Source organism: Sorex araneus, chromosome X, assembly GCF_027595985.1.
Source record: "Sorex araneus isolate mSorAra2 chromosome X, mSorAra2.pri, whole genome shotgun sequence".
Lineage (NCBI taxonomy): Eukaryota > Metazoa > Chordata > Mammalia > Eulipotyphla > Soricidae > Sorex > Sorex araneus.
In genome coordinates, this window is record NC_073313.1 from 212,798,799 (window position 1) to 212,823,723 (window position 24,925).

Here is a 24,925-nt window from a genome sequence, read left to right on the forward strand (position 1 = left end):
ATGATAATAAAGGCCCCAAATAATGGATTTTGATCCTTCAAGAATATCACAAGACATAAAAATAATCATACATCTATTAATAATCAGATGAAAAAATCACTTGTCTTGCTTGAGGTGCTGAGTCCCTTTCTAAGAACCACAGTGCAGTTAAAACCATCAAGTGAACAACAAGATAATTACTCTCACTGTCAATGTCACTGTCACTGTCATCCTATTGATCATGGATTTGCTTGAGTGGGCACTAGTAACATCCCCATTGTGAGAGTTGTTACTGTTTACTGTTTTTGGCATATTGAATACACCACGGGTAGCTAGCCAGGCTCTGCCGTGCAGGTAGGGTACTCTTGGTAGCTTGCTGGGCTCTCTGAGAGGGACGGAGGAATCGAACCCAGGTCAGCCACGTGCAAGGAAAACACCCTACCTACTGTGCTATCGCTCTGGTCCAACAAGATAATCAGGAATAAAACTTTGGTTGAAATAATGAAGTGAACTGAGCTAAATATAAGATTATATCATTTATAACACTTATACTAGAAAAAATATAGAGGGAGAGGACTTAGACAAAATGGATACATTTAACAGACCTTTTAGTGAATGAATCATTAAGTGAACAGCAAATTCTGAGCTTAATTAGTGACAAGTGTACTGGTTCCCAGCAGGGGTCGGTGCTCAGTAAATGAGCCTTTGGCCCAAAGCTGACTCCTAGAAACACTATAAGCAAAACATTTGCATCTAGTAGCATATTGCTCAAATGAAAATCAAATATTCCTGCTTCTTATCTGAAAAATAAAGCTGTTAAACTAGATGCCCTTTAAATTTCATTTTCATTCAGAGTTTATGAACTTATCAAAACCATTTTAACTGCTTTAAAAGTCTAACTCACATTAGAAGGAAAACAATGTACTTCAAAGTCAACTGAAAGAAACAAATGCTGGCTTGGTTTTGTTCCTTGGTTGGACATCTGACTGTATTTTACATAGAAAAAAATAGTGTAATATTTTTTTTAATCTTGTATAATGTCTTAAGCATTTATACTAAATTCTAACAATTGATTACAATACTAATAATTTGTAAGCTTCAAATATTGGTGCTACTTGGATTCTGACCATCAGTTCATGAGTATAATATTCATAATACAAAATAGAATATGACTATATTTACTTTTCTATAAAATATTCCTCCTAATTTATGCTCTCATTTATTTGATTTAGAGTTAGAAATTCTAGATTATGTGTATAAATAATACTACCAGATTCCAGGTTATATATATAATTCTACAAGGAAGAAAAAGGGGACAGGAATAAAAGATCTGAAAAAATCCTTCATAAGTGAAATTGTAACTTACATATAAAATTATTTGGACTAAGGGCCAGAGAGATAGCACAGTGCGTGATAGCACACTTGCCTGATACTAGGTTTGTTCCTGGAATTCGATATGGTCCCCCAAGACTCACCAGGAGTAATTCCTGAGCACAGAGCTAAGAGTAGCCTCTGAGCACCACCAAGTGTGGCCCAAAGCAAACAAACAAACAAAATTACTATTTAGATTAGAAATGAATAAGAAGGCTGATTTTCTTAGTATTTTTTTTTTTTTTGCTTTTTGGGTCACACCTGGCGATGCACAGGGGTTACTCCTGGCTCTGCACTCAGGAATTACCCCTGGCCGTGCTCAGGGGATCATATGGGATGCTGGGATTTGAACCCGGGTCAGCCGCGTGCAAGGCAAACGCCCTACCCGCTGTGCTATCTCTCCAGCCCCTGATTTTCTTAGTATTTAAGACCATGTCAGAGTGATGTCAATTACAAACGAAATCCACATGTTTCTGGTTGCTCACTTCTTTTGCCTTAGACAATCCTAGGGCATCCCTACCAAGGCAGGCAGCAGTTATCTGCCACCCTGGCAATCTTGCTCCTTAGCACAGGCTCGTGACAAGGCAGTACTGAAATAGAACCTCTGTGGGAAGGGCCTGGACAGGGAGCCCAGCTGCATAAATGCCATAGCCCTCCAGGGAAATGGAAATTAAGCCATAGCGGGTTGAGATTATGGAAATAACCCTTCATCTGTTTCACTTGTGTTTTTAATAATTCAGAGCTGCGCAACATACAGAGAGAAATTTTCAGGAAGACAAACATATTATACTGGCCCCATAACCACCCACCCTTAAAGAAAGGAGTAGAATAGGATGAGATTGCAAAATGGAGAAAGAAGACAGAGATAACTTCAGAAAGGTAGCACAAAGGACTGGAGAGAGAGTACAGAATTAAGGCACTTGCCTTATACACAGCTGACTCATGTTCGACTCCCCAGCACTACATACGATCTCCTGAATTAGTATCATGAGTGATCCCTGAGCTTGGGCCAACCCTAAGCCCTGAACACCACTGGGTGTTGTCCAAAACAACCAAAAAGAAAACAAATCTTATGCAAAAGTTTGCTTCTGAGGCTGAAAATCCAACTTTCAGACCCTGGGGACGAATACTACTCTCTGTCAGATGATTTTCCATTGCAAGACCTGGCGGTAGTGCTGTTACCTGCAGACAGAAACCGAAAGGAGCCATTCTCTGTACTGTGGATTAACCCTGAATTAGGGAGTCTCTAAATGGAGAGCGACTGCCTGGAACATAGGCTCTGAGCCTCGCATTAACTTAAAATTATTGGTTGTTACTTTCTGTGTCCTTCCTGTTGAACTGATCCAAGTGGCTTTTCTTGCCCTTTTGACATCTCAGTTTTCTTCCACGTTTTGTTCCTGCACTTGCAGGAAATACCATCCAAGTTTACTCACTCATAACTTAATCCAACATCGAATGATGTTTGGTAGTATTTGGTACTTCTGGGTTTAGAATGTATGAACTGAATGTTTAAGAAAGCTTACCACTTCTGACTCCCTTTTCTGACGAAGTGGTTCCTAATAACTCAAAAATCTTTTCTCAAAATGAAAGTACGGTGTTCTGTTTTGCTGTCTATTCCCAGTCAGGGATTAACGCCTTGCTACCAGGGTCAGAAAGATGGTACAGCGGTTAGGGCACTTGCCTTGCAAGTAGCCCGACACAGTTTGATCCTGCCCACTCCATGCCCTTCTCTATCTCCCCCTGCCCCCCAAGCCACCATGAGTGATTCCTGAGCACAGAGCTAGTAGAATTAAACTCTCAGCAACACTGCCAGGTGTGGCCCAAAATAAAAACAAACCAACCAACAAAAACCAAAGCCCCTTGCTATGTAGATCTGTTTCTCCATGGCACAAGTAAGTTTTGAATATAAACTTTAGCAAAACAAGGATATGGTGGTAGTTCAGTAGTGCCTGGGAGCTGGGGGGACCTGAGGGATACACAATTAGATGAATGTGTGTGTGTATGCGTGTATGTGTGCGTGTGCACGTGTACGGTTAATTGACAGGAGAATGATTTTTATTCTGTTATTTTCTTAAGAGCTTTTTTTCTAGAGGAGCCATGCAGTTTGAGTAAATATGAAACTGGCCGCTTGACTTTGGTGATAATACTTTATAGCCCATCAGGCAAAAAGCCTGTTCCCCACAACCCCTTTCTCCATGAGTCAACGACACTAAAATAGAATCCCAGCAGGCTGGAACTGGCCACAGCAGGACAGTGTCACCCTCTCTGCCCTGACAAGCTGTGTCCACCCAGACAAATTATGGCTGTAATGACTCTGGGTTGGGTAGCAAAAAGAAAAGACAACATTATGGTTGTTTTTTTTTCTACACTGACAATGTTACGACAATTTGGGAAGCTTGAAGATTGCTTACTGTATTTTGAGTCCCAAGGCTATTATTGTTAGATGAATAAAGTCAAAGGTGAAAAGAAACTCCCTTGATTCTTGATTCATTATTCTGTGTGTGCAAGCATGTGTGTTTCCGTGTGTGCATCTTTTTGTATGTGTCTGTCTGTGTGTGTGTGCGCGCGCGCACACACACACACACACACACACACACACACACACACACGCGCGCGCGCGCGCGCGCACGCATGCGCAGACTTTGAGAACTGCATTTTAAGTTAGAGACGCTTTTGGCAGTGATCACTTCTCACCATGCAACCCCACCTCATTGATCTCATCTCTCGTGGCACAGTACTCCAAGCTGTGGGCCAGGGTCTGTTCATACTCTCCCACTTTGGCACACCAGCTTACATGGTCTCCTTCAATGAGGTCCAGCTGCTTCTGCAGGTTCTTTGCAGAAATATGAAAGCAGTTCTGAAAACGATGGAGAAGTGGAAGTTACGAAGGGAAGGGATTAGACAGTGGTAAGAGGAATCTGCTAGTTCTTTGCAGTATGAAACTCGTAAACAACATTTTTTTTAAAAAAGAAACAAAATGGCTTGTAATTTGTTTCCCCTTAAGCATATTTGAATATGATTTCTGAAAGAAGCCAGACAGCAATATGAAGGGAGGAAGCTTAATGTTACATTTCAAGTCTCTAAACTTCAGTTTTGAAGATTTGCTCATCACACTCAACTCCTCAGAGACACTCTTCATTATAAGGTATAATTTTTACTTCAAAAAGCATAAAATATGCATTAGAAATATTGGGCTTCTGCACTGTAATTTTCCTGTCATCTTGAGTTTAACCTTAGGTTTATTATGCAAGTGCTCCAATCACTGCTCAGCATAGAGGGCTGCTGAGGCTAAGGCAAGCCTCGAATTGGAGAACAATTTGTGTGTCTTGTGCACAGTGAGAAATATTCCCTTTTTTGCTTTTTGAAAATGCCAATAAAAGTCTTTAAAAAGAAAGTTCCCTGGAAGATATCTGTCATATTGAGTGAAATATGTGAGAAGAAAGGCAAACACAGGATGATCTCACTTCTCTGTGGTGTGCAAAATAACTGGAAGAGAAAATATAGTAGAGTAAAGCGGGGGATGCCTGTATTACCCTTGACTCTAGAGTTTAGGGAAGACAAGAAGGAAAAAAATCAAGGAAGGAAGAAGATGAGAAAGAAAAGTAATGGAGGTATAGGGGTTGGGTCATGTGGGTGATGTGGGAGAGTGATATCGCTGTAAATCCAAAACACAGAACAGCAACACTGAAAACATGAATTCTAAGCTGCCAACACCAAACTCTAAAATGGCAGGGGCGGGGGATGGAATATGGGAACACTGGTGCAGGAAAGTTGACACTGGTAGTGGGACTGGTGCTGAAATAATTAATTCCTAAACTCAACTCTCAATAATTTGTATTGATATCAAACTATTGTTTACAATATCAATACAAACAATAGTTGTTTGATATAAATACATAAAATTGTAGTGATATCAAGTTCATATATTTGTAAATCACAGTTCTTTAATTACATAAACATTGTTTAAAACATTTTTAAAAATTTCTTCTTGGCAAACAGATTCTACGAACAGCACCAAATTTTATTTCCATGACATTGTTTAGAAAAATGCTTTAGGTTTATTGCATTCCATGTAGGTTAATGGGTGTCTTAAATAAACTTTGAAGTGAAATTGACCATTGTGATTATATTAATGTCAGACTTATTGTGTAGAAAAATATATTTTCTCCTTCCAAATTAGGAATTGAAGGATTTTAAAAAATAATCTAAAAAATAATCAGACCTAGTGCTTTACTTTTAAAACTCAGATCTCTCTTTTAAGCCTCCTTTGTTAGTCCAGTTTGTGCATGATTCAGCATCAATGACCACTCCCTGGGTGCTGGGATGGAGCTTGGAGATTTGTACTCCTCAGGTCTAGAGTATTGTGAATAAAGCAGTTTCTCTGGGCCTCAAAGTCTTCAGCTATTAAATGAGATAAGTTCTAGGCTAGATGATCTCCAGAGAATATTTCTCATCTGAAATCTAAATCAACATTGTCTAAGCAAAGTATAGTGTAGGTCACATAAATAATTTTTAAAAATTTTGTATATATGGACTGGAGTGATAGCACAGTGGATAGATAGGGCGTTTGCCTTGCATGCAGCCGACCTGGGTTTGATTTCTCTGTCCCTCTTGGAGAGCCTGGCAAGCTACCCCTGGCATATTCGATATGCCAAAAAACAGTAACAACAAGTCTCACAATCGAGACGTTACTGGTGCCTGCTTGAGCAAATCAATGAACAATGGGATGACAGTGCTACAGTGCTTCAGTGCTTGTATATATATGAAAAAGAAAAATTTTTGGTGTAATTAGCTTTAATATTATTTTTTAAAAAAATAACATTTAAAATGTTAATAAAGTTTATTTAATGCTGCATCTCTAAAACCTGGTGTTTTCTACACTTAGAGGACATCTCAGCTGTTGAATTTCTATCAAAAAATTTTCATTTATATTTAAATTCATAGTGTTTATAATTTTAAAACTTAGGCTTAAATATTTAAGTGGTTCCCAGCATACTTACATTTTTCCCAATAACTACACTGTTCATTTAAAATTTTAAATTAATTTAAATTGAATATAATTAAAGCTTAATTATTAAGTTGCATTAGATATATTTAAAATGTGAAAAGCCAACTAGTATATTTGACAACATGGCTCTACAATTTTAATTATCATTAGAATATATATCTACACAGAACTGTAATAGGTAAATTAAAGTTCTCTTTCTCCTTTTACAGGTGATAGACTCATCAGTAGGCTTAATACAGTTTTTACAAATTTAAAACTTGGGGCTGGAGCAATAGCACAGCAGGTAGGCCATTTGCCTTGCATGCGGTCGATCCAGGTTCGATTCCCAGAGTCCCATATGGTCCCCTGAGCACCGTCAGGAGTAATTCCTGAGTGCGAAGCCAGGAGACTGCCAGGTGTGACCCAAAAAGGAAAATAAATAAATAAATTTAAAACTTAATATATGCTAGTCAATTATTTTTCTATTCTAAAAATATACTAGTAAAATCCCTGGTTATAAGTGGCTATAAATGGTGATGATCAAAGTAGCTTACAGGCCGCTGCATGGATGAGATAATGTCTGTTCCCAGGGATAGTGCCAATTTGTAGAGACGGTCTATATGTGTTTTCTTTTCCTGAGAGCGACTGAGACGAATCTGAACATCATGGACGTCATCCAGTTCTTTTGTCGATTCTAGAAATCCCAGGTCCATATATTTGATGAGATTTCCCAGCTGGAATTCAGGGGATTGACAATTAAACAAAGTTTCCATTTTTTAGGAAGACACATCCTTTCTAAAGCCTATTTCCTAACATCCTATAATCCCTACAAATCAGTGGGGTTAGTTGAGGGTTACCATTGTCAGTTCTTCTAAAGAAGTACATTTGGTCATAGTCCAAAACTTGAGCAAAATCTAAACCCAGGATCTATTCAAATGCTATTTTGATGGAATAAAAATACATCTTCATTTTCTACAAGTAGAAGCTAATAACTATGAACTTTTTTTTGGTTAAAAATCCATTAATAGGAATCAGGGAGTTAATACAAAAATTAAGTGTTTGACTTGTATGTGCTGACCCCAGACCAATCCAGACCCACTCCTAAGTACTAGAAGGACTGAATCATGAGCACAAAGCCAAGACAAGCCCCTGCCGGGAGTGATTCATTCCTTCCTCCTGTCCACAATAAAAGCAATCCGTAAATATACATTTATTGAGCATTATATAATATCAGTCAAAATACCAAGAGCCATTTTTTATAATGCTTTCTTTCTGTAAACAGTTTGCCTTTGAGTTGGTGGTAAAAGAGCTAGGTTGATGAAAATAGACTGCTGGAAAAAGTGACAGGGTTTGGAAGGTAGAGAGGAGCAAGAGGGACTTTTGGCTAATGACAGCCTCAGAGTCAAGGCCTGCCATTAAGAATGTGTCCTCCATCTTTGAAGCATGAAATTCTGTCAGAGCAGAGCACAGGGAGGATAGAGCAGTATTTTCAGATTGTGAAAAGATTCCTATACCAGAATAAGCAAGTTGGTCTTTACTATTACCTAATGACTTTTAAATTTTATAATTTAAGCTGAAGGGGCTTTAAGACATGCATAACAAGTCTAACCTCTTCCTTTACTTGCTGAAACTGGATTATCTTGCTCAGGATATTATCATAATCTTGGATGCTCTCTTTCTGTTTTTGGTGAAAGTACAGGAGATCCTTCAGTTGTTGAGACTTCTCATTCACAGGGACGCCTTTGCCACTTAGCTCTTCGAATTCTTTTATGATGTACTGAACCTCATCAGCTAGTAGCTAAAAAATTAAAAACAATAAGAGAAATTTAACTTTTAGAGAATGATCTGCTTTATAACAATGTTTCTATATTTAAATAATATTTATTAATTTATTTTCTTTTTAAACCACCTTTACCACCCATGCCCTCAAATCCAAGCATTGTACTTGATACTAGAGACAATAATATTTTAACCTGACTTTTTATTAAAAAAAATTTTTAAAGACCAGTGCTAAAGAAAGGTTTCAAAGCTAGGTGGTAAAATGGAAAGTTATTTATTTCTATGCTACACTAAATATTATAGTCATCCTCTAAATAATTATGCATTTTAGCTATTTTAAGAAGCTAAATATTGTCATTAGTTATGACGTCTAACACTTAATAGAGACTAGACACATGTCATGTGATTAGAAGACCAAGAGAAAACAATTAGAAAAATATATAAGGGAGGAATTATTTGTTCTTTGAGATAAAGGAATGGTCAAAATAAATCACTATAATAAATGAGCTTTGAAAAAAAGTCATTCCAGAGTTTATAAATAGTCTCACAGAGAAGAACAGATAAACCGTTTCCTCTTTTACTCAGTGCAGTTCCCTACAGAGATCTAGGTTCTGGGCCCATGCTTACAAAGACATACAATTTAAGGGGAAGCCACTTTAATTTCAGGGCTGGATCTTATATGAAGAAAAACAATTGAACATGGTTTAGACTAAAAAAGTCATCTGCAGGCATGACCTTCAAGCTGAAACTGAGCATATGATCATCCAATGCACATACATCACAGTGCTAGAACTAAGTAAGAATCTTTGCAAACCCCCCACCACCCTATTGAGAAGAATTTGGATACACAGATATATAACTTTCTATATAATTTGCTTTATAACAACGTTCAGGGAATGTGAGCACACAAGAAATAGTAATAAACACGAAACACAGTGCATGTCAAAGAACCTAGTATTGGACCAGTTGGGGCTTTTTATTTATTTATTTTTTAACTGAATGACTGTGTGCTACAGTTACAAAGCTTTCATGTTTGAATTTCAGCCATACAATGATTGAACACCCATACCACTTGAGGCATTTTAATTTTAAGGGAAAGAGCTCACATACGGCTACAATGGTATGTGTGTTGGTGTCAGTGTGTGGTGGTTATGTATTATCAGTTTTGTCTTGAAATTTAATTATATATTTATTATATATAAATTTAATTATATATGCATATATATCTTAAAAGAATCCTTAGTCTTCTAATTCTGGGATTCCTTAAGAGTCTGCATTTATGAAAGAGTGACAAATAGAAACACTGCATCTTCATTTTTTCCAGTGAAGAATAAAAATCCATGCAGAAGGATAGCGGGAGTGACAACTATTTTTGGCAGCTGTGTGAAAGTCAGGAGTGGCAAGAAGTAGGGGCTATGGAATGTACTAGCATCTGAGCTTGGGAACATGACTCATGGGCTTTTCTCTCTCTTGCCCTGAGGACTCCCTGGGCTGGAGAATGGGAGCACACAGCAAAATTCTTCGGAGGGTGGTAGGAGTCTAAGTGTTCATGACTGGGGACAGTGATCTCACTGGGGTAATTTTAGGAGTAGGGTTTTAAGAGTAAAGGGCAGCAGAGTGTCTGTGTCACAGTCTGTCATCTATCTCACATGTCTCAACCTATATCACATCTGTGTTCCTTTCAAAATAGAGTCAACATAAGTGATGACTATATTACCAAGAAAAAGATTTGGTGTGAATTAAAATCATTCAAGATAAGATACTAAGGACATTTTGTGCATGAATGGTTGAGATCGCCAAATAGAAAGAAGTGCCTAGGACAATAAGAAAAATGTAGTTTTAAGTGGATATTTCCGCACGGCAGAGCCTGGCAAGCTACCCGTGTTGTATTAGATATGCCCAAAACAGTAACAACAAGTCTCACAATTGAGATTTTGCTGGTGCCTGCTCAAGCAAATCGATGAACAATGGATGACAGTGACAGTGACAGATTTCGGGAAGCGTTATTATTGTTTTGAAAAACAGTACTTCACCATTTACCATTCACCATAAATATACCATTTAGTGAAAAGCAATTCACCATAATTTACTAGGAAACCTCAACCAAAGTTGGTTTCTTTGAACATTCACCCAAATTCATCCACTGGTTTCTTCACCTGGAACTGAGGTTTCATTTCATTCCATTTTTTCCTTACACCTAAAATACTCTGGAGGCTCCCTCCGAGGTCAAGTGCAGACACAGGCATAAGTGCTTCCTGAAGAAGTTTTAAGTTGTGAGTAGTCTGAAATAAATATCAGATCGTTAGGTGCACATTTTCTCTTCCACCAGCAACAATATGTTAACAGCATCCCAGTGAGGACATGGTATTGATTTTTCAGTCCTCTGCCTGGAGGAGTGCCTGTTTCTGAATTCAGCGCAGGCCTGATTCTCCTTTACTATTTTTAAAATGCAGACATAACAGAATGTATCATTGTAGGCCTTCTTATGTGTGCATTTCAGTGGCATTCGTACATGTACATGGGTGGTGTGCAACTGTGAGTACATTCATTTTCACAGTATGTCCTGCCCTCCTGGACTCTACTCATTTGACAAAAACTCCCTTTCCCCTTCAGCTCCTATTCTGCTTTTTCTCTTCGTGATGACATATGGTTCTACTCAAAACTACCAAAGTGGCATATTTATAAAATTTTTAAATACAATATCTATCCTTTAATTTTGACTATTTTCACTGGCTAGCACTTCATGTTGTAGCATGTATGAGAATTTCATTCTTAAGACTGAATATCAGGGTCCATAGCAATAGTACAGTGGGTAGGGCATTTGCCTTGCATGCAATAGACCTGGGTTCAAACCCAGCATCCCATATGATCCCGGAGCACTGCCAGGAAAAAAAGCCAAAAAAAAAAGGAATAAATATCATCCACAGTATAACACTGCACCTTTTTAAGTTGTTCTTCAAATGCTCCCCACTGCTGTTTCACGGGTCTCTTAGTGACTTGAAGTTTCCACGTTATCCGGAGGTGGCTGAGTTCTTCCCTTTCTGCCTTCTGGTTTTCCAAAGTGTTCCTCATAATCTGCATTTTATTTTTTACATCTGCGATTTCACCCTCTTTTGCCTGTCAAAGTAATAATCCATATGTATTTTTTTTCTTTTTAGTGAATCAATTTTTACTTTTTATTTATTTTTCTTTTTTCTTTTTTTTATCTGGACTTTATTGATCTAATAAAATTACATTAAGAATTGAAATGAATTGTACATTATTGTGCTCATGTTTCCCCCATACAAAGTTCGAGAACCCATCCCTTCACCAGTGCCCATCCTCTACCACCAGTAAACCCAGCATCTCATGTATTTTAATTCCCAAGAAATGTTAACATTTGGCACATATCTTTGGTATACACAGTCAAAGAAGAGCACAACTCTGATATCAAGACAAGTCTGACTGACTTTCCCGAAGTTAGCTCTCAAACCTCACATCTGTGCTTGGTACCATTTTCTGATGTCCTGGTGATCTACAAGACTCCAAAGGCATTTGTATCTCCTGCTGAGTTCTGTTTAGTTCTGCTAAGTTTCCTGTCTTGAGAGAAACTGAATGCGCACTGCAATCTAGATGTGTTGAATATGAGATTATTGATTGGCATAAAATTTAGTTTAGCACACCTTTTATTTCAGAGTATAACAAAAATCTCAGTATTGGGTAATATGAGGAATTGTTCTGGCATGTTTTTCCCTTTCAACTACCCCATTGTGTATGGTTCATTATTTTGAATTGCTTTCAAGTTATTTACAGTTATGAGAACAGAATCGAAAATTTAGATAGCTCTAGGTTTATATCTCTGTGTATCCATCCAAGCACAGTCTCCAAATTCAAAGGCTTCTCTTCCCAGTTTTCACACTTTCTAGCTGACTGATTTGAAATCTTTCAAACAATGGCTTTAAACAAAGGGAAAATCAATTGCAGGCAGAAACTGAAATAGGTAACAAGGCAGATCCTGTGTTTTAATTTATATGCAAACATTTTTTAGTGCAGAACCTGGTCAAACAATGATTTCCTTTTATCCAGCCTTTCTTAAATCCTTAAATTTCTCCCCATGCAAACTTTAAAAAAAAAACCTGATCTTAATCAACTTACAAATTTATAGAATTTTAGGGTATAGTTTAATATCTCTTTACGTGAATAGGATTCACCACTCCCACCACCAAAGTTAAGGGTCATCCCACCACCAAAAGATCTCTCCCCAGTTCCCTTTTCCTCTGGTAACTAACATTATTTTCACCAAGTCTAGGAGTAACAGGTTTTTTTGGGTGGCTAGTTAATTTACTTCATCTGGTAAAACCTTCCATTTCTAAAATACACATGTATTTCTATAATGACCTTGACATCTATTTAAATTCAAGGGACCCTGCAGGAAACAATGTCATAAATGATGCAGGAGCAGCGGTGACTGCGGGTGTCTGTATTGGTTCATGGTTTCCAGTTTCCTCAACATTTTCCTTTTTGAAAATAAAGATGTTCAGACAGAGTTAGAAAGAAGTAAAGTTTGTTGGAAAGTAGAAGAGAAAGGAAAAGGAACTTCTTCTGAGGAACTTAGTATAGGACTAAGGCTCAGCTAGTGGGGTTTTAAAGTAAACTTGTGTCTTTGTGTTACAGAAAAATGCAGGAAGTTAAAGATAAAGGATTTTTCTGTAGGTCCTTTAAAATAAATAATGAGTCTTTATATTTCTTATAGATTGACAAGAATGTTACAGAGAATGCAAGGATCAGAGTGGTCTGCCCATTTGCCTTAGGTATCGCCCTTTATCTTAGCCTTCTGCTGAGCCAAAGTTGGACAATTATTAACTTCTTACTTATCAGAAAGAGCCCAGGAATTCACTGGAAAAAAAAGTAAGATGGAGGCAGTCAAAGATGGGACTGCTCATGACAGCTGGCAAGGGGGAACTGAGGCTTCCTTTTTCATAAATATGTAACAGGCTATTTTAAATAATATGACACCTTACATGCAAATTACTCACATGATATTAATATTATACATTTGCACTTTATATTAATTTAGACATTAAAAGGATAATTATTTGCAAAAGATATCGATGTATTTTTCAACTGCTAAATGAAATTTCTGTATCAATTTGAGTACATAGTGAGAAAATGATGTTTCTGTAATGATTATTATGAAAATATGTTTATTATGAAAGATATTAGACAACTAGCTCAGAGTATCTCAAGTTATATTTTTATTTGTTATAAATAAAATTATACTATTAGAAAGCAATTGATAAGAATGCAATATGGTATCGCTGGAGCGATACCACAGCAGGTAAGGCATTTGCCTTGCATTTGGCTGACCCGGGTTTGACTCCCAGCATCCCATATGGTCCCCCAAGCACCGCCAGGAGTAATTTCTGAGTGCATAGCCAGGAGTAACCCCTGAGCATGACTGGATGTGACCCCAAAAAGCAAAAAATAGTGTAATATGGCATATGTAAGCTTAGAAATTTTTGCATGTCAGTAGCCATTAGAAAGCAAGGTGGTCTAGAGGAGAGTTATTAAAAAAAGGTTATTGTATGATTTGTTGATATTTACCTAGCAGGATTCAAGAACAGTGATTTTGGGGCAAAATTAAGCACCTAACCACTTTGAAAGATTAAGGATTTTCCTAAGATCCACTTGGTAAACACATTACTCATTTCCTTATGTGTAAGAGAAATTTTGCCATAATCTGTTCTACTCAGGCACTAAATTAGCCATTTTCCATTTAGGTTCATAAAATGAATGATCTTTAAATGTTTTGTTTTCTAGATACTGTGATAATAAAAAGGCAGTATCCCAGAGAGCATTTTGGTATTCACCACCATAAATTAGTGAATTGGCACTTCATCAAGACATCTGCCAGACTTCTGGCTTAATTCAGTTTCTCCAATCTTGTTTTTCTATTTTTTCTTTTTGATAAGCTGAAAAATTTCCCATTTCAAGCTTGAAAATATGAGCTGTGGCATCTAGTTGAGAGCAGGACACTCAACAGAGAATGCCAGCTGGCCTCTTCCTTCTGAATAACAAAAGAGGCACTGCATTTCAATAATAATGTTTGTTTGAAAGCATATTGATCCAAAAGATACAAAAAGATTTACAAATGTGTTTATTTGATTTACTAAGTTTCGTATCTCAAAATGCAGCTGAACCAAATGAGTTAACTAGCATGTGAACCTTTACTTTTATCAATAAGGAAGAATTCATTTATCAAATGATAGTGGTAGTTCAGAGCAAGTACAGCAGGTAGGTATTTGCCTTGAATATGGCTGATGGGTTCAATTCCACTATATGGTCTCCAGAACACTGCCAGAATGATCCCTGAGCACAGGATCAGGAGTAAGCCCTGAGCACTGTCAGGTGTGCCCCCTCTTTCTAAGTGGTAAATATGTTAGGGTAAAGTGAAAATGTTTATAATCTCAATATAAAGCATCACTAAGGTATATGGTAAAATGCACATTACTAGTGAGCACTCTACGTGGGCATTTGAATATCACAACAATCTAAGTTTACTGTTTTGGGTATACAGACCCAGGGTTCCTGTATGCAAAGCATGCACCTCAGCCCTTTCAGCTACCTCCTTAGCCCAACCTATGTTTATTCAGACCTTGAATGAAAATCTGACTGTACGATGCTGAACACCCTAAGTAACTACTATAAGACTTCAATGTCTGGGTAGTATGGATCAGCAAGAGGCAGAACAGTGCTTCCTTGTAGAATAACTAGAGAGTTGGATAAAATGCAGAAAGCATCCAATTGAAGGTAGATTCTGTAGCAACAATAAACAAGGAGACTAGGAATTCAGAGTAAAATGACTTGTGTTTGTCAAGTTCATCTGTCACCACTGTTAACACATTTGAGGCAATGGTGATATATAAAGCACAATGGTGCTATCACACAAGGTTAGTAACTGAGGCTTTACTGGAACTAAAGAAACTCATGGAGCCTCTAGTAGATACTATGAAATGCAGGCATATAGCTGATCTCCTACAGACCTTGACAAAATATGGGGGTTCTGCAGATAACTGAAGAATTTAAAACCCTATGCAAATACCTCTAAAAAGCAAATTGGAAGTTTTCATGAGATTCCCAAGACTGGAGTTGGGGATGTGTCAGGGAGAAAGGACCAACCAGCCTTTTAGTAAGCCCACAGTAAAACAGAGGAGGCTGTGTCTTGACAGGATTGCAGTCCATACCCTATTTTATCGCTACCACTGGGCTTATATGATCTCCCATCAACATTCAGATAAGAAAAGATGATGATACTGTGAACCAAAATTTTTTAAATTGAAATTCTAAGCATTTGACAATTATTTATTAGTCTTCCAGGTAAAGGACAACATGACTAGACACCAAGAGGAAATTAGATGATAGAAGCAATTCTAGATCTAGATATTCAAATTAGCTTAAAATCACTGTATCACTGTCATCCCATTGCTCATCGATTTGCTCGAGTGGGCACCAGTAACATCTCCATTGTGAGACTTGTTGTTACTGTTTTTTGGCATATCAAACACACCACAGGTAGCTTGCCAGACTCTGCCATGCAGGGGGGATACTCTCGGTAGATTGCCAGGTTATCCGAGAGAAATCAAGGAATTGAACCCAGGTTGGTAGCGTGCAAGGCAAACACCCTACCTGCTATGCTATCACTCCAGCTTAAAATACCCATAGTCAAGAAAATACAGAAAATATGGAACAACAGAAGACAAGAAAGAATTCCACTGGTAACTGAAATCCTTGTTAAAGAACAAACTTTCAAAACTGAAAAGTGAAATTTCTGAAATGAAGTTAGTAATAAAAATGATAGACAAAAATGCAGTTTGAATATGTTTGTATTTCCTCATAAGTGCAAATTAGAAAAATGCATTATCAAAAGATAAAAAACCATCTGAAAAACTAAAATTGCAAAAGTGGCATATTTATATAATACATGTTTGAAATATTCCCAATAAAAAACCCTACATTTTAGAATATAGTATGTGTGTACTATAAAGAACATGGGAAAATGCTTAGTAAGTTTTCTTTGATGTTTTAGAACAATCTTAGATAAAATTAAAGTATGTGATGCATATTGTGTTTCTACATAGATTTAAACCAGAATAATCTTTAAACAAGGTTGAAACATAGAAGGTAAGGAAAAATTGTAGCTTAAAGTATCTGAAGACAGAACCCGATTCTTCCAAATGAATTCAATCTCCAGACTGAATATTCACATTCTCAGTATTAAAAAAATGTTTAGTTACATTTGCTAATCTATAGAAAATAAGAATCAGAAAATTAGAGTAGAATATACCCTAATTTTCAAAAGGGGGAAAAGAAGGACTGCACATAGATTGGTAAGTTTTACATTGACTACAGTAAATTCATCTTGATCAAGGAGTTTGTGAATATTTTGAAAGATTTTTCATCAAAAGGAAATGGCTTAATGTATGTCAAATTTTATTTATATAGTTGATAGAATACTAGGTAAGTAGACCATTTTCCTTTGAGCAGTGTCTTCTATTGTATACTTAATAAAAATATTATAAAATAATGATTGAATTAAAATATTATAAGGAGTGTTCATTATTATTCTAAAAAATGGTAAATCAACTGATAGCTTGAATGAACTGAAATATCATCCTGTCCCTCAGACATTTTTATTAAAGATTTAATTTTAGTAATAGAAAACTTGCCTATTATGTGTATAAAATTAAATCCAGGAGAGATAGTTAATTCAGATAGAAAGCTTAAAATTAGTTTTACAGTATGTAATAATGGGTAAAGATCACAAAAATAAATTAAATAGAAATAAATATAAAGTCCCACATTTGTTTGAGAAAGCTAAATAGCTGTCATAGATAAAATAAAGTAGAGACCTAGCTAGGCAAGAATTGCCACAAAAGTATAATGGAAGTTTGATTTGATCAAAAGCTTAATATGAATCATCAAAGTAAAATTGTTGCTAAAAATGTTAACATAATAATGGATCTCATTAGTGAAAAATGATGTCTACTTTCTTGTATTCTGTGCTGAATTTGTACTTCACCTTTTAATTAAACTTTATAAATTATTTTGACAAGCTATGGAAAACTCCAGAAGGGAGGATTAGGATGGAGAGAGAAATAAAACTACCTAGAAGATAGTAAAAAAAAAAAACAAAAAACTGTACACATTTAACTGCTGAAGATTCAGATTAGGCATCGCAGCAGCCACTTTCCATGATGGTAGAACTTTAATAATAAGAGGAATGAAGCATGATTTCTTCCCCCCCGAGTAACTAAAAGATTAGAGTCAGATGTGGAGATAAATTGCACTTAATATTAAAAAACAGTTTTCTCTTGAATAACAATCTCAAACCATGCACAACAATGAATTCAAAATGGATTGAAAAACTGAATAACATTAGACCCCAAACTATTAACTTTTTATTTTTATTTATTTATTTTCCAAACTATTAACTTTTAAAAGAAAACACAGATCAAACATACTCTATCAGCTTCAGTTGATATCTTCAAGGATTTGACTATCAGTGTCAGTGAAGACAAATAAAAATAAACAACCAGGATAACATCAACGCAAAATGTTTCCATAAAGCGAAAGACTATGAAACAAAATGGCATGCAGAAATTATTTGCAGACAGAAACCTGGGTGAAAGTATAACTGGTAGGTTGTTTGGATTGTATGTGGCCAACCTAGGTTCAATCCTGGCACTCCATATGGTTCCCTGAGTCCACCAGAAGTCATGCCTGAGCACAGAGCCAGGAGTGAGCCCTGAGCACCACTGTGTGCACACTGCCACTTCCCCTCCCCAAATAGAAAATATTTGCAGACAGTATATCTAAGAAAGGGATAATATACAAGATATATAAAGAATGCACAAGACTCAGCAACAACAAAAGAACCCCAACTCAGTCCAAACATGGGAGAAAAAGTCGAGTAGACCCTTCACAAAAGACAATGCACAAATAGCCAACAAACACAGAATAAAATCCTCATTATCACAGAATTGTTAATAAAAATGACAGCGTAAATTAATCTTACAACTTTGGAAATTAGCATGACTATTTTTCAAAATATTAAAAATAGATAATTAATCTATTATCGAAACTATCCCGCCTGCACAGCAGAGCCTGGCAAGTTACCCCATGCAAATTCGATATGCCAAAAACAGTAACAAGTCTCACAATGGAAACATTACTGGTGCCTGCTGAAGCAAATCAATGAACAACGGGACAACAGTGCTACAGCGCTTAAAAATAGATATGCTATTTAGTCTAATAATTCCTTTCTTGGAATTAAAAAATCCAATATTTCAAAAATATAAAAAATTATATTTTTATTGTATTTTTTTTGTTAAACATACAATAAACCTATGTTTATTGCAGTGCAGTTCACAATAGCAAAGATCTACCTGCAACACAAGTGCCCAACTTATGGAGTGGAGAAGGAAGATGTGGTAGTTAAATGCAATGGAGTATCACTCAGCTACTAGAAAAGATGATATCGTCATTTGCTACAGCATTGATGGAACTGGAGGGGTCATGCTAAGATAAGCCAGAAAAAGAAAGACAAATGTTGGATCACTCATATGTAGTATATGAAGAAGCAAAGCAAGTAAGCAGATAAAATCTACCTAAAATAAATCTTTTGATCCTGACCACAAAAAGGAAGTTTCTAAAGATGGGAAGTGGGAAAAGATGATCAGAGAGGTGCCCAGTGGACTGTAGTGGAGCCACAGTGGCACTTTGGTGATGGATATGTTGTGGTAACGTACCCCTAAAACATGAAGACATTTACCGTTACAAAATAAATAAAAAGGATTTTTGGTTACTGATTTTCTAACAATGAACTGAGTGCCTTTTTTTAAGGAATAGGATGGAAGTTTTAAAGAGAAGACAGATTATACATCTTTTAAGAATCTGACAGAGATCCTGACTCAGACCAGAGGTTCACGTAAGGACTCTAGACTATTTTACAGATAAAAATATTTTACAGATAACAACTGCAACTAATTTTCAGGGAACCTTTCTCAATACAGTGCTATGGTCAGAAATTTGGGACTGGAGCAATAGCACAGCAGGTAGGGCATTTGTCTTGCACGAGGCCGACTCGGGTTCGATTCCCAGCATCCCATATGGTCCCCTGAGCATATCCAGGAGTAATTTCTGAGTGCATGAGCCAGGAGTAACCTCTGTGCATCACTGGGTGGAACCCAAAGAGCAAAAAATAAAAGAAAGAAGGAAATTCTTCAGAGTGAGGATTCTTCTTAAACATTGCGGTTAACCACTAGAAACTTTTCATGGAAAGACTGGAGATTCAGAATTAAGGCACATGTCTTAGGAGTGGACCCCAGTTCATTTCCTGGCACCACAAAATCCCCTAAACACTGTTGGTTGTGGCCCACAAACACCTCTGCAGGGCCTGAGTCCCACCTTAGGTCAGAAATCACTGAGACGGTCTTCCAAGTCTCCTGAGTACCATAGGAAAGGCCACCCACACTTTAAGAAGAAAGTTTTCAAGGTCCTTGTCCTGTTTTCTCATTACAACTCGAAATCTTTTAATGCTTTCTATCTTGGATCTGTTATAATAATCATCCTCTCTTCTTTAGAGCTAAAAGCAGCCTTCCCGTTAGAAACTAACAAGAAGTACTAGAAAAAGTGTTTTGATGCTGGACTTTTGGGCAGTCCTAGATTAAGTGAAGCTAAAAATTAGCTCCCTAAATTAGCATTGCTGATTAACAACTGAACTTTTTAATGTACGACTTTGACAAGTGATCTGTACAGAAGGTGTGATTCATTTAATGTCATTCTCACCATATTTATAAAATGAAGGAACTCCAGTCCTAAGTCTTGAGTTAAAAAACTCCTCTTTAAAAATAGGTGCCACTGTTCCTCAGTTAAGTCAGATGGATGCCTGGCTTCAGCGTTATCCTCTTTCTTCTGTTGGATTTCAGTTTGGTAAAATGTCTTTAGGCTCTGGCACTGCTCCTCCACCTTAAAAAAAGAAGAATATAAATATATTTTAGAACACTTAAAAACACTTTAAAAAAGCACACTAAACTTTAATTAAAGTCTGTATAAAAATTAAACTAAAACTACGTTTCAGAAATCTTTAGTTATTGACTAATGTCAGTTTACTGAAGCAACATGAGACTCCATTTCAGTTGTAAATTGATAGAATTATCACAAGTTAATAAATTGAATTGAAAAGTTTATTCCCTACAGATGCACACATATACATTATTCATGCATATACATTGCATTTATACCTATGTATGTAATTGGGGAATGCAATTCAGAAATAAATCTGAAAATTTATTAGAGCTTATTTATAAACAGATGTGCCCATAAAACTATAGATTAACATGAGTTTCACAAAAAATTATATTTAATGCAAGAATTTATGTATTTTAGATATCATCAACGCTTATTGGCCAACAAGGCAGGATTTGAAGAGCTCATGATTATCGAAAACAATCTAAATAAGGTGATAAATTTCAGGCAATGGAAACTGGATAGCTACCTGCAAAAAATTGAACTCTGACCTCTGTCTAATGCCAGGCACAAAAGTCAGATCCAAGTGGATTAAAAACATTAATATCATACATAAATCTATAAGGTTCATAGAAGAAAATGTAGGCAGAACTCTCCATGACATTGAAGCTAAAAGCATCTTTAAGGACGAAACAGCACTACCCATGCAAGTGGAAGCAAACACAAACAAATGGGACCACATCAAACTAAGAAGCTTCTGCACTTCAAAAGAAACAGTGACCAAAATACAGAAAGAACCCACACAATAGGAAAGAATATTTACCCCATACACATCTGATAAGGGATTAATATCCAGAATATACAAGACACTTGTAGAATTGTATAAGAAAAAACTTCCAACCCCATCAAAAAATGGGGACAAGAAATGGACAGAAGTTTCCTCAAAAAAGAAATACAAATGGCCCAAAGGCACATGAAAAAATGCTCCACATCCTTAGTCATCAGGGAGATGCAAATCAAAATAACAATGAGATATCATCTCACACCTCAGAGACTGGTACACATCAAAAGAACAAAAGCAACGAGTGCTAGAGTGGATGTGGGGGAAAGGGGATGCTCCTACACTGTTGGTGGAAATGCCAACTGGTCCAGCCTTTCTGGAAAACAATACGGACAGTTCTTCAAAAACTAGAAATTGAGCTTCCATATGACCCCGCAATTCCACTTTTGGGAATATATCCCAAGGATGCAAAAGAGCACAGAAAAAATGACAGCTGTACCTATATATTCATTGCAGCACTGTTCACAATAGTCAAAATCTGAGTGCCCTAAAACAGATGACTGGTTAAAGAAACTTTGTTACATCTACACAATGGAATATTATGCAGCTGTTAGGAGAGATGAAGTCATGAAATTTGCTTATAAATGGATAAACATAGAGAGTATCATGCTAAGTGAAATGAGTCAGAAAGAGAGGGACAGACATAGAGGGACTGCACTCATTTGTGGAGTGAAGGGTAGCATCATATGAGGCTGACACCCAAGGATGGTAGATACAAGAGTCAGGGAGATTGCCCCATAGCTGGAAGACTGCTTCATGAGCGGAGGGGAGAAGGCAGATGGAATAGAGAAGGGATCACTAAGAAAATGATGGCTGGAGGAAGCAGTTGGGAGGGGGGATGCATGCCTAAAGTAGGTAATGGACCAAACATGATAACATGATGACCTCTCAGTGTCTGTGTTGCAAGTTATAATGCCCAAAAGTAGAGAGAGAGTACGGGGAATATTGTCTGCCATAGAGGCAAGGGGAGGGTGGGAAAGGGGTGTATACTCGGAATATTGGTGATGGGGAATGTGCACTTGTGGAGAGATGGGTATTTGATCATTGTTAGATTGTAACCCAAACATGAAAGCTTGTAACTATCTCACGGTGATTCAATAAAATTAAAAAATTTTTTTCAGGCAATGGTTGGTTTATATTTTAACATTATTAATTTAAATAAACTTACTGAAGGGACTGCAAAAGATGTTTAGAAATAGAAATTCTTATTTCCTTACTCCATTTTTTCTTTAGCCTCTGTTCTGCTGATGCTACTCTCCATCAACCATTCCTAAAATTTCTGGCCCTGATTATTCTTCCTGAGCGTATTAAAGTGCCACCTTTCTCATGGACTTGTCTAAGTGTCACTGGTAAGAATTAAGTATTTGCTTTCTCAGAGTCCCAAATATATTTGGGTGGGGGGGCATGGAGAGAATATAAGCAAATTATAATAACATAAGACAAGTATACACTCAATGTTATAGGTCTGATAAGGAAATACCACAACTCTATCTCAAATAGGGAAAGAATTCCCAAAGGAAATAACATTTGATCTGCATTTTTCAGAATTGTCTCAGGTGAGAGTGATAAGGAAAAGAGTATTATAGATGGAAGAACAGTACGTGGATTAGAAGCGTGAACCTCTGATTGGTTCAGAGCATGATAAATCATCTTTGCTACAGTAAAGTTCAGGGTGCACTAGCTGAGCAGTAAGAAAGAGGCTAGAAGGATGACTACATTGTGATAAAGCTGGTTAGCAGATGTCAACTTGTTTTCTATTATAATAAACATCATTGTGACACATTTTCATTTCTTTTAAACAACTGATAGCGGTGACTAACAGTCACAATGACTCAGCCAGTAGGAATCTACTGTTAGTGCTTCCTGTGGGACTGTGCACTCCTAGCTGGGGTGTCAATTTGATGGGCTCAGCTACGTGAAATTCTCTATCATAAACTTTATGAACTTATACTCCTTTCCTGATTCTAAAAAGTGCCTCCTTGACTGCAAGTGAGAATGAAGTAATCATAGGAATTCCCCAGAATCTATAATCTGTACTAGTTTATCTTTTAAGTGAATACTAATAAGACTCTCAAACTTTATCCATTTCTGGTAAAAGTTATTTGTAACTTGATTCACAAATCAAGTTTATTATATCTATTAAGTTAACTGACTTTCCAGTCGTAGGCTTAGATTTTTATCAATTTTTGAAAAGAGGAATGGAGGAGAGAATTAGAGAAAGCAAAGAAAGCAGATAGAAAACAACCATTTGGTGATGGGGGAGAGGGATTCGGGGGCCATACCTGGCTCTGCACTCAGAAATCACTCCTGGTGTGGTTCAAGGGACCATATAGGATGCTGGGAATCAAACCTGGGTTGGATGCATACAAGGCAAGCACCTTACCTACTATATTCTCATGCCAGCCTCAGATGACAACTTTTTTTTTAAGGCAAGCAGAAGTAATGAGAATTCAACTGAGGAGGTGGTAATACCAATGAAGAGGAAGAAGAATTTAGAAATCTTTTTTAGGTTGCCTCTATAGACAAACAAAAGATGGCATGAGATTTGAGATTTAAAAAAATATGCTGAAGATTGGAGGTTAAACTGTAACTTTGATGGTTACCAACTCTTTTATTTTGTATACCTAATTTCTGAAAGTCCCTGTCTGGAGATGATAGGAATAAAATATAAGAGCACTGTCAATACAGTACATAATAAAATCAGGAATGAAAAAGCCTAGGGCAAAATAAATGCTCAGAAAGAGACAATTCAGAAGAATTTAAAGTTTCTACATAAGACTTCTCAAAGTTTGTCATTGTGAATATCTATTTTTTTTTTTATTGAATCACCATGTGGAAAGTTACAAAGCTTTCAGGCTCAAGTCTCAGTTACACAATGCTCAAATACCCATCTCCTCACCAGTGCACATATTTCACCACCAAGAACCACAGTAAACCTCATTGTGTATACCTATTAAAGCACACTTGGTGAGAGAGTGTAACTGGGTTGAATAAGTGTGGTTAGAAAGAGTTAGCAGTATAAAGATTGAAAATATACACTTAATGGTGCTGGGGTTGGTGTTGAAATATTGAATTTAATAAATTATTTTGAACAACTTTTTAAAAATAAAATTAAGAAATATATATTTTTTATTTGTTTATTGGTAAGGAATTTTACGAACATTTCAATGGAATGGAGAGGTGGCATATGGTAGTACTGAAGCGGAAGAGGGAAAAGGAATTGAAAGGATGAGCAAGAAGAGACTAGAAAAGTCATCTTTTCATTTCTACATTTCAGATATGTAATGAAAGAAAATTGTATAGTGGTAGCCTTGAGGATGACAAGACTCTCTGGGTCCAAGTACAGATAACTAGATAAAGAGAAGGAAAGAAGGGGAAAGTAGAAGATAATTGCAAAAGCTAGATGCTGAAAGATGCAGAAGCATGCGGGAGGGAGGGCCTGGGTACTGGTTAGTGTGAGGGAAGAGCTATGACTTCACTTCATTGGTGACAATGGAGAACGGTTTGGAAGTCAAAGGAAATCAAGGTAGTTAGATTCAATGAACTCTCTCTTTGTCATGTACAAAATAGGGACATCAGCTGGTATACAGAAGGAGAATGGGAGTAAAATATTTGAGAATTGGTACTGAGTGGGTGCCAAGTTGGGAGCATATGGGGGGACCCAGCTGAGGCAGAAACCCACATTTGCCACTGAGCTAATCAGCACAATGATATGATTTTTCACAGGAGCGTCTGGAAGGTTGAAAAGAGAAGCTAAGTAAACAGAGTGTTGGATAGATCTAATATTGAGAATTGGCAGGATTAGTGACAATGTAAGGCAAGAATTTGAGGGCATGGAAAGTGGAATGGAAATGAATGACCGAGAGCTGGTGAGGGGAGAAGGAAAGCCAGAGGGAGAGAGGGTGTGACAGATGGAGAACACAGCCAAGACGGGAAGGACAGAAGGCTCTGCCAGGTAGGAA

The 24,925-nt window shown here is 36.9% G+C and overlaps 1 protein-coding gene across 1 annotated transcript in view; it reads right to left on the minus strand.

Annotated features, from left to right (window-relative positions):
• Positions 1-24,925, minus strand: part of CCDC141 (coiled-coil domain containing 141) — a 216,604-nt gene that overhangs the window by 36,775 nt on the left and 154,904 nt on the right. The window contains exons 14-19 of the mRNA XM_055121699.1: positions 19,943-20,122; positions 11,057-11,233; positions 10,273-10,398; positions 7,947-8,135; positions 6,892-7,071; positions 4,058-4,207 (exon numbers count right to left, since the gene is read on the minus strand). Of these exons, the coding sequence (XP_054977674.1) occupies positions 4,058-4,207; positions 6,892-7,071; positions 7,947-8,135; positions 10,273-10,398; positions 11,057-11,233; positions 19,943-20,122 (1,002 nt within the window). The remainder of the gene's footprint in view (positions 1-4,057; positions 4,208-6,891; positions 7,072-7,946; positions 8,136-10,272; positions 10,399-11,056; positions 11,234-19,942; positions 20,123-24,925) is intronic.